The sequence below is a fragment of the Protopterus annectens genome, chromosome 9.part0 (genome assembly GCF_019279795.1).
Source record: "Protopterus annectens isolate FY-2018-M chromosome 9.part0, PAN1.0, whole genome shotgun sequence".
NCBI classification, from domain to species: Eukaryota; Metazoa; Chordata; order Ceratodontiformes; family Protopteridae; genus Protopterus; species Protopterus annectens.
The window spans coordinates 598,738,303-598,756,199 of NC_056743.1; the positions used below are offsets into that span (position 1 = coordinate 598,738,303).

The window sequence follows — 17,897 nt, forward strand, 5'->3', positions numbered from 1 at the left end:
GGCCAACTTTGCAAGCACCTTGGCCAGCTTCTTGTATGGCTTTTTAAGGGTTCTATTCTAGAAGCTGCTACTTAGTCCTCTGTAAATACTTTCACAAAGCACACTAATCTGGATTCCTTCTCTAGGTCTAATCATGCTTTGCTAGGAGCATTTTGCAGGGGTTTCTTGACCCCCTACTCCTTCCACCTCCTAAATACAGTTATCTGTAGTAGTTTACCCCTATAGCTAAGGCTACTGCAGAAGTCATCAATATGGATAATGTAGTATAACTGTCTGAGTTCAACTTATAAAATGGTAAATGTTAAAATGATCACAGCTGCAGTAGCCACTCCCTCCCTCCATCTTGTGTGTTTTTTATGCTGTGGTGTGGACTTTTATTTTCTGTTATTCCTAACTTTGTCCTTTCAGGGCTTAGCCTCCCTGTCTCTGCTTGCTGGAAAGCTCTGAAAAGGTTTGTGCCCATACTCAGCTTGAGCTGCTTGACAGTTTGGGCATGTGGAAGGTGCCGTGAAGCTTTTGAAGCTAGATTGCTGTTATATCTTTGACATGATGTAACCCGTATAGCTAGGGCTACTTTAGCAGTGATTATTCGAACATCTATTAAGTTAACCTTGCACAACTGTACTTTACACAGGAGAAACAAACAGATAGCCAGAGACACATTAGGTAGTTGACGCTTTTGCCAAAGCACACAATCCTTGTTCTAATGGCTAATAAAGCAGAAAATTTGTTGTATAAAGCAAATGTAAAGTTGGTGCTGCTATGATGCATTTGCTTATACAAGTATACTTTGTGGTGACAGGAGGACTGCTTGTGTCTTTCGGCTTTTCCCGGTTAGGGGTCGCCACAGCGGAACTCCGGTCTGCTAATGATTGGCAGTTGATTTTTACGTACCGGCTTGCCAGGCCTGACGCACAACCTTCAACAAAGGGACGCCCATTCACGCATGTCTCCACGCAGAAGACGCTCTAGCTGAGAATCGAACCGGACAGCTTCTTACTGTGAGGCGACAACGGAAGGACTGTACCGAAGTGTAATATGCAGACTTGCAACCAGTGTCTTGTGTTACTACGCTGAAGAAAGCAGTCCACTTAATCTATTTAGTCCCCTTTACTAATGTCTTTAGCATTAGAACTGAAGATCAGTGTCCTTTGAAAAAGTGAGTCTAATCATTTTAACAAGTAAGTGAATTGTTGTTTGTGTTTTATGTACAACTGTTTTAAGTTTCAACATTTTCACATTGCTATTGGTTTGCTTTCTCAGTGGTAGGTAAGTTTACTGTCTAAAATCCTAAAATCTTTAAACAGTCTTTTTGGCTGGGAAGTAGTCTAAAGTAAACCATGTCCCAAGTGATCATTCATGTCCTTTTTTCATTCTATGTTTAACAATGTTTTGAGTTGCTTTAGTTAACTCCAGCATGCAAATATGTACTGTTTCAGGCATCAAAAAGAAATGGTAAGCATACACGAAAAGGTAAGAAGTCAGGAACTCGAAAACAGATTTATGGAGCAAGAGAATTTGCTTCCAAGAAACCCATTTTAAGCCCTATTGTTGAAATCCCAGAGACACTCTCACCAGCATCTAATTGTGATACTCCAAGGGACCAGAAAGCAGCGTCAAAGGGAAAAGTCGTGGTTACTCCGTGTAAGTAGTTTACATTGTTATATTCCTTTCTTATTACTTTGCTGTTCTGAAGTTATGTAGCAACAAGTGGGAAATTACACCTGTCCAGACCACAAGGTAAAAACGTCAACACTTCCAGGGAAAAAAAAAACGTCTCCAGAAAAGGATGTACATTTGTGAAGTACAGAAATGCCACATCAATAACACCACTCAAAAATAAATTGCACTTTATGAGGCTACAATGCCCTCAAAAAATACACAAAATAAAATGCCCATTTATTCCTCTAAGTGCTTTTGTTCAAATGGATTTGGATCTTCATCACAGATACAAACAATAGTACATCACTTCCTTTTATATAAAAAAATGTAATTAAATTACAGCTAATTACTAATTAAAGATATATACCACTAAAGAAATTCTAAACTCTAAATAAATAAAAATAAATACACACTTATAAATCTAATTTTAAAAATTACATACAATAAATTAATAACCCATTGATTTTAACTTTAAGATGGGTGCAGTGGAAATCTTGGTTCAATCCATATGGACCCTCAGCATGTAATTTTAACTGCCAGTCTACCTCTTTCACTTCTAGTCTCGTTTTCCATAGCCCACCCCTAATATCCTGTAAAAACATTATCCTCACCAAAAAACTTAAACCTATGAATCTGAAGTAGGAGAATTCATTTGTCAGCAACCTGTGGGTATGGATCCGATATCGGATCCGAACCGGCATGGTTTATCCAGCTATGGATCCGAGCTCCTAGCTCCTCCCCTCACCCATAATGCCCTGCTCTCCCTACGTGACCTCAGATCTAGTTTGCCGCGCATAGTGAAGGCTGGGTCATCAGAGCTCCAAAAGCTAAGTGTGATTATTGTTAAAAAAAAAAAAAAAAAAAAAAAAAAAAAGGGGTTTTAAAACTTTTAAAAATTTTTTAGTTGTGTGAAAGTTATAGGTTTCCCTTCATTTTATATCTTTTTGGGTTAATTTAATATAGTTTTTACCCTCCCCTCGCTGGTTCGTAGTTGGTGTGTGTGTGTGTGTGTGTTTTCTTTGGGGCCTTTGTGTGAGTGTTTTAGTTATTTTTATTGTTACTATTTAAAAAAAAAAAAAAAAATAGTGATGTCTGAGGCCCCAAAGGCTATTTTCTCAAAGTGCTCCGAGTGTGGCCATAAGCTTTCCCCTGCCGATGGCCACACTCGGTGCGTTCGATGCCTTGGGGTTGAACACCTCACTTCAGGGTGTTCAATCTGTGCAGGGTTCAACCCCAGGGCATTGAAGGAGCGAAGGTCGAAGCTGGTCTTGGCGGGACTCTTGCCCCCAGACTCGGCTTCGGCCCCCACCCCCTTGGTGGTCACTGCTTCGGCAGTCCCTGCCTTGCCTGCTCCCCCTCCTCCACCCAGGATTCAAACTCCTATCAAAGGGTCGGAGGAGAGGGAAGCCAGGAAAAAGGACCGGAGAGAGAAGCACCACAAGCGGCGGGCCGAGACCTCCGTTTCAGCCCCGCCGGCTAAGCGGGCTTCTCCTCCGGCCTTTCTGGCTGCTGGCTCTCCCCCTCCTCGGCTCTGGTCCCCATGCTTTTCACCGGAGCCTGAGGATGAGGAGACCCGACCTCCTTCGAGGCTATCAAGGCGGCACTCAAGGCCTACCTCGGTAGCCTCGTCGAGGTCTACTTACAGCCTCTCTGATGCTGATCTGGACCGGATGATGCGAAGGTTCATCCAGGCCCAGATGCAGATGGGAGTGCTCCTGCCTCCCCCCCCTCTGGGGGGGAGCTCAACCCCCTTTTTTAAGCCCATTGCTCCTTCTCCGACCCGCTATCTGGGTTAGGAGCGCCCGGAGCCGGGCAGCCTCGGAGCCGCAAGTGGGTCGGCGCCGACTGTACTGGGTACTTCGGATCCGACCCTGCCCTCGAGTCTGTCGGATCCGACCTCTCGGAGCCTTGGCCCGAGCTTCGGATCCGAGAGACTCAGTGTGCCTTCGGCGCCGTCCTTGTCGGAGCACACTGGTCCCTCTGATCCGAGGGGCTCGGCGCCGGCTCCGATCCACTCATCGGATCCGAGGGGGAGCCGACTTTCGGATCCTATTGTCGAGGCTGGCTCCCCCTCGGCTTTTGATGTAGTGGAGAGGGCTCTGTTGAGGGCATCCGGACCCCCGGCCCTTGCTTCGCCCGTCCGCACTCCATCTGCTCTGGGCCAGGCTTCCATCACCCGGCCACTGGGACAGCCCGCTTCACTGCCCCAAGCAGTTCCCGTGGTTCTGGACATTGCTGGTGAGGGCTCCTCGGACAGCCCCCCCCAAGGAAGCACCTCGCAAGCATTCGTGTAAGAGGAGGCACATAGACTCCCCCGAGTCTTTGACCGAAGACACTGACTTGGAGGAAGGGGAAGGCTCCCCAAGATCACCCCCTGAGGATGTCTCCTTCGGAGACATCATTGAAATGTTACGGATTAGAGGTGGGTGGTCTGCCCCAAAGTCTTCCTCGGACGAGTCAGTGTTCTTGGAGGCATTTGAAGCGGGCCCGTCTACCTCTTGGGTGTCCCCTCCTGCCGACCCCCTGGTGGACCTTATTACCACCAGGGCGTGGAGGGACCCGGACACCGTGGAGCCAATCCCTAAGAGGCCCGACAGGATCCTTAGCCCCCCTGCTGTCCGTGCCCACTGGAGCAAGGGACCCCCGGTAGATGCCATGTTGTCGGCAGCAGCCACTAAGAGGGAACTCGCCCAGGAGAGTCCCTCAGTCCATCCCCCAAGCAAGGAGTCTCGGATGATGGACCGTTTGGGGAAGCGAATCTTTAGTTCAGCGACCTTCTCAGTGAAGGGCGCTCAACTATTTGGCACACGTCATTAGGATGCAAGCGCTATCTTATCAAGGTATACGCTGCATCCCCCCAGAGTCCATATCGGAGGAGGACAAACTTATGCACTCCACCCGTATGGCCAGTCTTCGTTCTGTGACTAACACCTCTATGCGGTTACTTTCCCACGCTACCGAGGGAGCCGCTAGAGCTGCGGGAGCGGGCCTAGTCACAAGACGGCAGGCCTGGCTCTGCCACTGCGATTTTACGTAGCCCTTCAAGGCATCATTCGCGAATGCCCCCTTTGACGGTTCTGCCCTTTTTGGCAAGACTGTTTCCGATACATTGGTTCAGAGCGAGGAGGACGGGAAGACGCTGTCTGCCGTCGGAGTCCGCTTCTCTGTGCCCCAGAGGTCCTACTCTAGGAACCAAAAGGGCCAGAAGAAGATGTGGTTCCTGAAGTCGCAGCATTCCCAACCCGCACCGGACAACCAGTCCTTCCGCGGCAGAGGAGGACGCCGCCCTAGGGGCAGAGGGGCTCCCAGGAACTTTGGGTCCAGGGAACCTTTCTCTGAACGGCCCACGCAGCAACCCTGAGGGGTTGCCCGACTGCTCCACTCTGGAGGCAGTCGGGGGACGTTTCTCGGAGCACCTAGCGGCATGGGAGTCCATTACATCGGACCGCTGGGTACTCTGGATTATATCCAGAGGGTTACAAGATCCCCTTTCTTCATGTCCCAAAGTTAAAAATCCTCCCCAATGTTTCACCCGATCAGAGGGAGGCCGCTTCAGTAGAAATTGGCCATCTGCTGAGAAAGAGCCATCCAGCCCGTCCCCCCAGACCAGATCGAATCAGGGTTCTACTCCAGGTTCTTTTTAGTGCCAAAAAAGACGGGGGACCTAAGACCCATTCTAGACCTGTCCCTGTTGAACCTGTCAGTTCCCAAAGAGAAGTTCCGGATGGTCACTTTGCAGTCCATCCTCCCCCTTCTAGGGGAGAATTACTGGATGTGCTCTATAGACCTCAAGGACTCGTACTACCACATTCTAATGGACAGACGATCCAGGAGGTTTCTTCGCTTCCGGCTGGGAGCCAGTCACTACCAGTTCAGGGTCCTTCCCTTTGGTCTCACCACAGCCCCCAGGGTGTTCACCAAAGTGTTAGCAGTGGTTGCGGCCCACCTGAGGCTTCAGGGGGTGCAGATCTTTCCGTACCTAGACGACTGGCTTCTCACCGCCCCAACAAGGCATCTACCCTCTTTGGCAAGAGACTCCTTCCTTCGTCTAGCTCCCAAGCTAGGCATCACGGTAAACATAGAAAAGTCCAACCTGGTCCCTACTCAAACAATAGAATTTATAGGAGCCAGGTTAGACACGAGAAATTTAAGAGCCTTTCTCACAACCGACAGGTTTTGGAATCTGCGACTCCAGGTGCGGGCCATCCTTCACTCCAGCTCAACACCTGTGGAATTGATCCTGAGGGCGCTAGGGTTTATGACGGCAGCGATTACTCTTCTTCCGCACGCCCGCTTGAACATGCGGGTGCTTCAATGGACACTTCAGGTGCAATGGTCATTTCTCTCCCTACCCCTGTATCATCCCATTGCAATCAGCAAGGCTTGCAAGCGGTCTCTCTTGTGGTGGCTCCATTCTCCGGACCTCCACAGGGGCTGCCCCTTTTGTGCATCTCCCCCTCTCGCCACGGTGACCATGGACGCTTCCCGACTCTGGTGGGGTGGGGCATTTTGCGGGCCGGACGGTCCAGGGCACAAGGAGCGATTCAGAGACCTCCCCGCATATCAATGTTCTGCAAATGAGGGCGGTGCTCTTGGAGTTGCAAGCACTTCAGGCCCTCCTTCCCCTGGGAACAATTGCGATTCAATCAGACAACATGTCAGTGGTCTGGTACATCAACAAACAGTGGGGAACCAGGTCTTACCCTTTATGTCGAGAAGCCATGAGTGTGTGGGAATGGGCGATCTCCACCAACCGCTTTCTCATTGCAACGCATATTCCGGGTCGGATCAACATCCTAGCGGACAAGCTCAGTCGCACCATTCTCTCCCCGTACGAGTGGTCTCTCAATTCTCAAGTAGCGAAATGTATCCTCGCACAGTGGGGGACTCCCTGTTGCGATCTCTTTGCTTCTTCTTTAAACGCCAAGTGCGACAGTTTTTTCGCTCTAATCCCCCCTCCAGGGGATTCTCCAAGAGACGCTCTGGTGCATGCTTGGCCTCCCGGTCTTCTTTACGCATACCCCCCTCTACCTCTCATGCTACAAGTACTTCAGAAAGCCTCTCGGTTGGGGTGCAGAATGATCCTCATTGCCCCGTTCTGGCCTCGACAGATCTGGTTCCCTTACCTAAGGTCTCATTCAGTGAATCCACCTTGGATTCTAGATCCCATTCCGGATCTGATATCACACCCGTCGAACCTGCCAACTCCGAACCTGGACAACCTGACGCTAACTGCTTGGCTGCTCCAGTTCCACTCCTAATCAGGACTCCCGGTATCTCGTCCCCAGTTAAGGCCATTCTGGTAGCGGCCCACAAGCCCTCTACCAGAAAAATTTACCGCAGTAAATGGAAGCGTTTCTCCATTTGGGCAGAGCGGCAAGACCTAGATCCTTTCACGGTTCCCCTTCCTTTGGTTCTAGATTTCCTTACTACTCTCTTTAATGATGGCGCCAGTAGTTCCACGGTCAAAGTTCTGTTGGCGGCCATATCTCATTACCATGTTGAACACGATTCAGGGTCTCCTATGTCGGCTAAGTTATGCAAAACCTTCCTAAAAGGCACCTTTTTTCTCAGACCCCCTGTCAAAGAAATGGTTCCCCCGTGGGATCTTTCCTTGGTACTTCAGGCCTTGACCGCTCCCCCCTTCGAACCTGCGGCCACAGTCTATCTTAAATACTTGTCCCTTAAGACTGCTTTTTTGGTAGCCATTACTTCGGCTAAGAGAGTTTCAGAGCTTCAGGCCCTGTCCATGAAACCGCCTTATTTGATTTTTCATCCGGACCGGGTGTCCCTAAGGATCAATCCCTCCTTTCTTCCTAAAGTAGCTTCGGAAGCTAACATTAATCAGTCCATCAACCTCCCTGTTTTCTTCCCTAAGTATCGAAACAAAGGCGAATACAAGCTGCATTCCTTGGATGTTCACAGGCAGCTTCATTTTTACCTTCGTAGGACAGCTGGTCATAGGCAATCAGACCAGTTGTTCATTTCTTTTGCCAAATTCAATCTGGGTAAACCAATTTCCAAAGTTTCTTTGTCACGCTGGATTTCTCAGTGTATTCTGTTGGCGTACCAAGCCTCTGGGAGGCCCGCACCGGAGGGAGTCCATGCTCATTCGACCCGGTCTGTCTCTACTTCAGCGGCCTTTAAGTCTAGGGTTCCTCTGGATGACATTTGTTCAGCAGCCACTTGGGCTTCATCTCATACCTTTATTACTTTTTACAAGCTGGACGTCACTTCTAGAGGTAGAGCATCCTTTGGCTCCGGAATATCCTTCCATGATGGCCACCCAAGATTCAGGTAGCTGGGGACTCTGTCCCACAGGTTGCTGACAAATGAATTCTCCTACTTCAGATTTAGAAGTTATGTACTTACCATAACGTTCCATCTGAGTAGGTGGATTCATTTGTCTGCAACCATCCCGCCCTCCTATCCCCCTGGCCTTGTCAGTTTCCTGCATAGGGTGTGTTACCCTTTGGTTAGGGTAGTTGGTGCAGGGCAAACTCGATCTGAGGTCACGTAGGGAGAGCAGGGCATTATGGGTGAGGGGAGGAGCTAGGAGCTCGGATCCATAGCTGGATAAACCATGCTGGTTCGGATCTGATATTGGATCCATACCCACAGGTTGCAGACAAATGAATCCACCTACTCAAATGGAACGTTATGGTAAGTACATAACTTCTAATTCACATTTGTTTTTGTGTTTCCAAAGGGCATTTGTTTCATTTTTCACCTTGATTGCATATAAATGTTCATACATATATTCTTTGAGTGGTTTTTTTGGTTTTGCCTGTGTAGAACATATTTGACAGATTGCTATGTAAACTACACATTTTGAAGCAGGTTTAGTATAGACACGTGACTTTTCAGTACCAATCCTTTTAATGTGGACTTTTCTGCCCTGTTGAATATTTAGACAGTAGTTACATCTACCACATTTAAAGGTGCCTATTTTCTTAATATTTGGCACATGGAATTCCTCCTAGCCTCTCTATATAGTTTTTAATGCTCCAATCCTTTCTATATACAATGCAAGGGCCATCAACTGTTGCATCCATAGTGATCCATCCCAGATCAGACAGTTTCCAGTTTTTCTTAATTTGAATTATACTGTCTATATCTCCATTGTATCCAAGTATAAATCCCTTGGTAAACTTAGTATTTTCCATACCACCACAAGTTTACCAGAGCTGCTGCTTTACCTAAGATTGGGCTGAAAATACCCTCAGATCTTTTAACATTAATGTAGAATACAGCGTGTGTGCTGTATCTTTAAGAAGTGTTTCAAAGACTGAACATGTATATAAATAGCAATCACGTGTTCGCTTCAGTGCCATTTTGAGAGTGTAGCCAGAGTGTGACTGTGTATGAATGTAATAGCTAGTTTGTTTATAAGTTTACTGCTATTCAGAGGTACAGAGTTAACAGTGAAGGTAAACTAAGAAACAAGCACAAAAAAGAGCCAGAAATGAACCGAAGGTAATGAAACAGTTTATTTTATAAAAATAGATAAAATTGAGCATTACAAGGGCACAAACCGGTGAAGCAGAACAGGAAAGAAACCTTAAAGTTGTAGGCAGAGCACATGAATTGAACTTAATACTCAATCCTATAAAATGCAAATTCAGACTACCAGAAGTTACATATGTAGGTCATTTACCAGCACTGGCTTGAGACTAGACCCGTCCAAGCAAGCAGCCATTCTTCAGATACCAGCACCAGGTAATGTTTAAGCTCTACAGTGTTTTCTTGGCATGGTCAACTATTTAGGTAAGTTTATCCAGAGTGAGTTGGCATCATCTTTTAGAGAGATGATGCGCAGAAATGTTACATGGCCTTGGTTGGAACATCACCAGAAAGCATTTGAAGACCTTAAGCAGAAAATTGCCACCCCACCTACATTAAGATACTATGATGTCAATAAACCAGTCACTCTTTCTTGTGATGCTTCAACATTTGGTCTTGGTGCAGTTATTCTTCAAGAGGGCAGACCAGTAGCTAGAACTCTTACCCAAACTGAAATGCAATATGCTCAAATTGAGAAAACACTTTTGACAGTAGAATTTGCCATGTTCAAAGTTTTATGTCCATATCTATGGTAGAGCTTTTCAGATTGAAACTGATCACCTACCTCTAGTTACTATTTTAAAGAAGCCCTTATGCATTCAGCTCCAGCGCGATTACAAAAAATAATGCTCAAATTGCAAATGTACATCTTCAAAATGGTCTATACAAAAGACAAACTACTTTGGCTGATAACGTATCCATTTTGCCCAGCAATACAACAGAACAGCTTCATGCAGAGACACTTGACTTTGACGTCATAGAAGTGTGTAATTTTGATGAGCTGAGAGATCATAAAAAAGACTGATCTAATTCTGCGAAAGCTCAACAACTACATTAATGTTGGATGGCCGTCAGAGCAATCTAGTGTACCACCTGAAGTGCAAACTTATTTTTCTTAGAGATGAGATGTTGATGGAAGATGGTATTTTCAAAGGTCCTAAAATTGTTGTTCCTGCTTCCTTACAACATAAATATCCAGATTTTGCATCGCGGTCACCAAGGTTCCGAATCTACCAAAAGAAGGGCGAGAGAACTAATATTTTGGCCTTATGTAGTAAAAGACATTGATGAGGTGGTACTTAAGTATGCAGTAGTACTAAACTGCATTTGCAAAAAGAACCACTTCAGATAAGTTAAGCTTCTGAACTACCTTGGTCTCAACAGTAGCCACTGATTTATTCAAGTGGAACAATCAGCATTACTTAGTGTTTGGTAGACTCTTATTTAAACTGGTTTGAGATTGATTTACTACCTAATCTGTCGTCCATTGCTATCACCCAAGTTGAAACGTCATTTCTCAGTCCATGGTAGCCCACACAAAGTTATTTCTGGCAATAGTACTCAATTTATTAGTCAGTTGTTTCAGAACTTTGCAAGAGAATGGGACTTTGTACGTGTTATAATAGTCCAGAATATCCACAGTCAAATGGACTAGCTTGAATGTGCAGTGCAGAGTTCAAAGCAATTACTTGAGAGGTCAAAATGTGATAATACCAATGTCTTTTTGAATTTACTTAATCTCAGAAACATAGCCAGTGACAATCTACTTGGTTCGCCTGCGCAGAGACTTCTATCTAGGCAAACCAGAACAACTTTGCCTATAAGTTCCAGTTTGTTGAAACCTAAAGGAAGTGTTCTTTCCAGAAGTCTAGCTATGATAAATCAAGCAGATTTCTTCATCCATTGAAAGGATAGTGAGATTAAAAGCGGTGAACGGTTTCAACCAGCTTGGTAAAGTAACAGGTATATCTACCAAGCAGACATCCTACTTTGTAGAATCTGAGGGTGTGGAGTACAGGAGAAATCGCAGGCATCTTCCTGTACCAGAATCATGATCGTAGCATTGTTCCTGTGATACAGACTCTAGATCTCAGTGCAGTCCAGACAATGTTCTTGTTACAAAACATGTCTTAACTTTTTCTATTCCCAATGTCCCTAAGGTTGAACATTCAGCAGAGATGGTCCCAGTTGCTAGACCTAATTCTGATTTTTGTGTCACACGATTTGTTTGTATTTTCAGACCTAGTGTGAAATACACAGCAACCTGGACATAATTGTATATGTGTATCTAGTTCTGTATAATTGCATGACATAAAATTATTTATATTGATTGCATGTCAACTGATGTCGTCAATATTGCATGACTTATTTATCAGTGAGAGAGGATGTAGAATAGTGTGAGTGCACTATATCTTTAAGAAACGTTTCAAGGACTGAACTTGCATATAAATAGCAAGCACGTGCTAGCTTCAGTGCCATTTTGAGAGTGCAGCCAGACAGAGCATGTACGTGTAATAGCTAGTTTGTTTATATGTTTTTCTAATTTAGTTATTAAACCTCAATCCTGATGGGTTTGTACATAATAAAGCTGCTTGAACAGAACCCTCAAAGACTCGCCTATTTCACCCTGACTGGACGAGTGACAGTTAACCTCCTCAAAAATATTAGAAAAGGAAATATGCAGGATAACCTCCTCTTAAAAACATAGACTTTAGCTTGTGACTTTCCATCTGAAAGAATTCAGGGCTAGAGATCATTCTGCATAGTCTTACTGGTGGCTAGGATGGCAGCTGTTAAAATGAAGCAGGATATTTGATTAGGTAGTTTTCATATAGATGTTAGACATAAATCTCATCAGTATCATTGGTGATTTGTACAGCAAGATAATAATATTGGTCGAAAAATACTATAGTAAATTTTAAAAAATTGGTTGTACCATTAATGTATGAAAAAATTATGTCAGCCTTTCCTTTGTATCATTCCAGAAAATCACCACATCATCTAAGTAGTGGTCGTAAGTTTCCATGAATTTTGATAACCAGAATAGAATACAAAAGTGTGCTCCCAATATGCAATGATTATATTTGCAAAAAATAGGAGCACATGTTGCACTCATGCCACACCTGTCCTCTGCCTATAAATACTGCCATTAAAAATATAATATTGTTATCCAGAATCAGTTCAATAAATGTTAAAATATTGATAATGTTGTTCAGTGTCTTTACATCCTTTAGGTAGTCTCAAAACCATGACACCCCCACATAATTTGGGATCACAAAAAATAATTCTTTGACATCAATTGTGACTGTAATCAACTCATTAGTGAACATATTGTACTTAATACTGCTTAAAAATCACAGGAATCCTTGTAAATACATTTTCCTGACTAAGGACCTGTTTCAGTTTAAGATTGACATACTTGGCTATCCCACTGGTTTTGGATCTCTCTGCATTAGCAATAGGATGCAAAAGGGGGATCTATCCGATTCTTATGGATTTTTGTGAATGCCAAAGATAACCTGCAATCCTTGGTAGCTCGATGTTTACATGATCATATTCTACATTATAAATCTGTTCTTGCATCAATAAATCAAATAGTAAGAAATCTGTTTTACTATATGCTGTATTTAGCTGATTCTTAGAAGAAATCTCCTCATTGAACTTGAAAGCAGTAATATCACCATTTTTATATCGTAATCTGTGCTGTTCGTAACTATCAAGCCTCCCCTTTATGTTCTTATTCCTACGTATATTCTGTACTAAATTTAATTCATCATTAGAGAAATTAAATCCAGTACTACTTTGTGTTTCTCCTAACCTCCAAGGTGTCCTGTTCTCACATCTTTCCAAATGGGGACAAAACTGGGTGTGAATTCTTTCAGATGGAAATTGACCAGCTGATGTTTGTTTTTAAAAAGAGGTTATCCTGTAGATATCCTTTTTAATATTTTTGAGGAGGTTAATATTAAAAGAGCAGGGGGGTGTTTTCAGACCAGTGTTTGGTAAAGAAGAAATTGTGGTCACTTGTGGGGTATGGAAAATACCAAGTTTACTAAGGGACTTAAACATACATGCAAAAGAGATGTAGAGAGTATAACTCAAATTGTTAAAAAGTGGAAATTTATCTGGGATGGCTCAATATATAGAAAGCATCAGTGCATTAAAAATTATCTAGAAAGGCTAGGAGGAATCTCATATGCTCCAAATAATGAGAAAATAGGCACCTTTAAATGTGGTTGATGTAAATAATTGTCCTAATATTCTAGAGGTCAAACTCCACACTAAAGGGATGGGTACTCTAAGGTCATGCATCTATATTAATTGTGCCTTAAAAGGTGTGGTTTACATAGCAGTCTGTCAGATATGTTCTATGTTTCACATAGGCAAAACCGAAAGAGCTCTCAAAGGTCATATGTACAAACATTTGTATGTGATCAAGATGAAAAATGAAACAAATGCCCTTTGGAAACACAAAAATGAGAATCATAGGTTTGTTCTTTTGGTGAGGGTAATGTTTTGCAGGATATTAGCAGTGGACCATGGAAAATGAAACAGTGAAAGAGGTTTATTGGCAGTTAAAATTATATGCTGCGGGTCTGTATGGACTTGAACGACATGATTTCCATTGCACCCATCTTAAAGTTAAAAGCAAATGGTTATTAATTTATTGTATCTAATTTTTAAAATTAGATGTATAAGAATGTATTGTTTAGAGTTTACAATTTTGAATGGTGTGTGTGTGTGTGTGTGTGTATATATATATATATATATATATATATATATATATATATCTTTAATTAGTTATTGGCTGTACTTCAATTGTATGTTTTTGTTTTTTGTGAAATGTGCTGTTGCTTGTACCTCTGAAGTTCCGAAGCCATTTGAAGGAACAAAAGCATTTAGAGGAATGGGTATTGTATTGGTGGTGTAGCCTCAACAAGTGCAATTTGTTTTTGAGTGGTGTTATTGCCATGGCATTTCCACATAAGTATACATCCTTTTCTGGAGATGCTTTTCCCTGGTAGTATTGGCATCTTACCTTGCGGTCTGGAGTGGTGTAATTCTTTAGCGTGGTACTGCTTTTGGTTCCTGGCTCGTGTGGACATTGTGGGGAGAATATTCTTAACATCTAATGCAATCTGTGTGCACTTAAAAATCTGAAATTATTGAAAACTGGATTTTCAGCTTTGTACAGCCTTAGGATCAGGCCCTTTTGGCTCTTTTAGATTCTAATATGATGTGTTTGTACACATACCTCTCAAACCATGCATTAAACATTCACCACCGACCTTTAAAACTCATAGCAGTGGCTCAGAAAGATAAGCGCTCATTTTTCTACAGGAGAAACTACTATGCTTGACCCTATATAGCAAGTGATAGGAAATTTTTGTACAAGTTTAATTTAGTTTGTAATTAGGTATGTCTTCAAGGAAATCTGTAAATCTATGATGAGCAAGTCTAAATCTGATGAGCAAAATCATAAATGCTGTGCCTAAATCATAGCAATTGATGGGTATGTTCACATGAGCTGTTTCACTTCTGTGACAACACTGAACTATTTTGTAAAGTAGAATATTCCCAGAGCTCTTTCTTATAGCATCCTAAGTAGCTTTAATTCTGTGGTCTGATGTGTACTTTTACCTGTTGTGGACAGCAGTAGATAATTTGGTGAATATTTTATGCTACAAGTCTGGTCAGAATGCATTCATAGCTCATAAATGAACATTTAGTAGCTTGACATTTCAAATTACCTTTTGAACTTGCATAAAAGGAAGAGAGTGGTTGTTTAAGCTGCTGCCTTACTGATTGCTTAATTTAATTGGAATGCACCCTATATCTTGGGAGGGAGATGTCGCTTCAGTTTAGTGTAGGGATGGGGACACTATTAGTTTCAATTTACTTAATCTAATTGACCTATCAGCAGCCTCTAATCCATGTTGTGTACATTTTTTGTCAGATGTACTGTTTGTTTTGTAAACTGCATTCTTAAGTTGTACTTCTGATCTTTTTACAGATTATGGAAAACATCCTAGTAATGTACATTCTAAACGTGTTTGTAACATGGCATCTGGAGCTTCCTCTTGTGTGATGAAGGCAGACATTAAAATTTGCTTAGGACAGTCCCAAAAGTTTATTGTAAAAAATGACATTGACATTTCACAGAATGATCAGGAATCTCTCCAAGATCATACATTAAAAATTCTAAATTGTCCAGAAACCGACAGTGAAGCATCAGATAAGCATGAAGTACTGCAGATAACTGAAGATGTTATGCGAAATGAGCACCCATCCTCTGATATGACCAGTTGTCATGAGAATAAAAAAAGATCATCAAGGAGGAGTTTGGCAGCCTCATCAGAGAGGGGGGAGATGGTCCTGGTGAAGGAACCCCTTGGAGCTGTGGTTGATTTGGAAAGAGTGAAGCCAATAGAATGTGACGGTGGATCAAATTCTGTCACTTCTGAAAACGACACAGCAAAGATTCACACTGAAGTAGTGGGAAAGTCTGATTATGAACAACAAATTTCAGCTGATAAATGTGGAAATGCCATTATTGTATGCAGTTCAGGTACAACAAAGAACGTAGTTAAGATGAAGAAAAGACGTAATCTTAAGCCATCTGAAATGGTTTTTGTAGCAGAAATTACACACGAGAGTTCTGAGACTGGAATTTCTTTAGAAGCAAATGTTAGTCATGCTGTTAAATCTTTTGTGTCCGAAGATGTTGAAGACATAGCAGTGAACGTTGAAGGAGCTCAGACGTTGACATCCTTCTTTTCACCAAAAATGGAGATAAAGAAAGGTAAAAGGAGATCTGCGCTAACCAGATTGTCTTTGGGTCAAGAGGAAAGTAATGAAATGAACAGTTCACTGCAAGATTGCCACATGACTGCTTTAGAAGTAGAAAGCATTTATGACAGTAAAGTAAACTGTAGAAAGCCCAGTGGAAGAAGAAGAAGCAGTATTTATTGTCCATCAGAAAATAAAAATGCCCATTCTGTCACAATTGTGAGCAATAATTGTGAGAGTTCTGGAGATATTTGCATGTCTTCTACACATAGAAGAGATGATCAGCCTTATGCTGACAGTATTACTTATACAGACGGAGACTTACAAATGTCACAGCCGTCTGGATCTGCTTCTGAAAAAAGGAAAGTTAGGCGAAGCATGAGACTGCGTCGTGAGTCTGATATCATTGGATTAGACTGGATCCAGTCCTCGCCATCCAAGACTGATGATTCAGAAAGCTTACTTGATATGACTTCTGGTAAATCCAGGAGGAGAACTCTGCATGTGTCCAGTCTTCAAAACAGTGATTGCATGACACAGTCGAGGAGAAATAGAAGGGCAAGTCTTGTGTTACAGAAAACCAGTTGTGAATCTAAAGCCATCAGAGAGGAGTCTATGCTTAACATGTTTGCCCTTTAAGTGGATTCTTCAGCCTTTAAAATGTAAGTGTTTTATTTTGGATCTGGGACAGTTTTGTAGTCAGAGATTTTTTTTAAATGAGAACATAAGCACATCTTTTGCCATTAGCATGGAATGTTTACAGGTGTTCAAGAAATGATGCTTGACAAGCTGACAGAGGCAGTAGACTGCACTGTATCTTTGCCTTGTCAATGAACATCATTCTCAGGTAGCCAGTAATGTTATGATGTTCATGCCAATCACTGTTGCAAGAATTCATTCCCAGAGCAGATGTCCGACTGTCAGATGCATCTCATGGCAAGAGATGGTCTAAGCTACAGCCATGACAGCTGTGTGGAACACTTATAAAATGCAGAATTTAACTGACGTAAATCATTTTTTTCACCTGAAGTGTAAGATGTTTTTTGTGTGATCACATTGTAGGAGTTTATAAAGTTTTATGATGGATATGAAAAAAAAAACATGTAGACGAGCTAGAGTTTTGCATTTAGTTATGTAATATAGGTTCATAGGTTCCTACTAGGCTATCTGCCCTAGGGCATTTATAAGCCTAGCCAGAGTGTGTTTGGCTTTCGCCACCCATTGTAAATTAATTTTGCTATGCCCTTTTTCAAGGTTAGTATACTGTGCTTCTGTCTAACAGTGACACAGAAGTGATACCCGGGGTAAACCTGCGATCTCCCATCCACTCATCAAGATTCCTCTTGAAAGAGAGTCAATGAAGGACTCTGCCTAACCTGGACTGGGATTTTATTCCAGAGTGAAGGGAGCCTCTGGGTTATGAATCTGTCCCTCCAGCATGTCCTATTTATTTCAGTGCTGAGGTTCATGTCTCTCGAGCACGTACCTCGATGGGATTTGGATTTTCTGAGGTGCATCATGTCCATTAATTCCGGGTTGGGCATGGCTTTATACGTCAGGCACAGATCGCCTCTGAGCAGGCGGTATGCCACTGAGTAGAGCTGGAGTTTCTTTAACCGGGCCGCATATGGCATCTGTTTGAGCCCTTTGATCCTCTTGGTAAGGTACTTTTGGGGTCTTTCCAGTTGCTGCAGGTGTCTGGTCAGGTACATCCCAAAAGGGGCATTGTACTCAATTACGGGCCTGATGAGGGATGAGTAAAGAGGCACGATGACCTCCCCTGATCTAGATATGAATCCCTTCATGATTAAGTGGGCTGTATAAAATGTTTTTCTAACCACTTTGGCCACATGGTTGTCAAATGAGAGATTGCCATCAACTTGGGTCCCCAGGTCCCTAATTACTTCTTCTGTACTTAATGGATTACCACCTATGTGGTAATTTGTGGGCACTTTGTTTTTGCCAAAGGGGATGACTATACACTTTTTGGCGTTTAGCTTGAGGCCATGGCTCTGGCACCAGTTGTCTGTTTCTATGAGGCCCTTTTGGTGGATGCTTGTGTCGGCTGGAGAGTCGATTATGGCGCCCAGTTTGCAGTCATC

The 17,897-nt window shown here is 43.0% G+C and overlaps 1 protein-coding gene across 1 annotated transcript in view; it reads left to right on the plus strand.

The window, feature by feature from the left end:
• The window catches only part of CDCA2 (cell division cycle associated 2), a 1,716,206-nt gene that overhangs the window by 1,520,044 nt on the left and 178,265 nt on the right, over positions 1-17,897 (plus strand). The window contains exons 11-12 of the mRNA XM_044083154.1: positions 1,440-1,644; positions 15,020-16,457. Coding sequence (XP_043939089.1) covers positions 1,440-1,644; positions 15,020-16,434 — 1,620 coding nt within the window. The 3' untranslated portion in view covers positions 16,435-16,457. The remainder of the gene's footprint in view (positions 1-1,439; positions 1,645-15,019; positions 16,458-17,897) is intronic.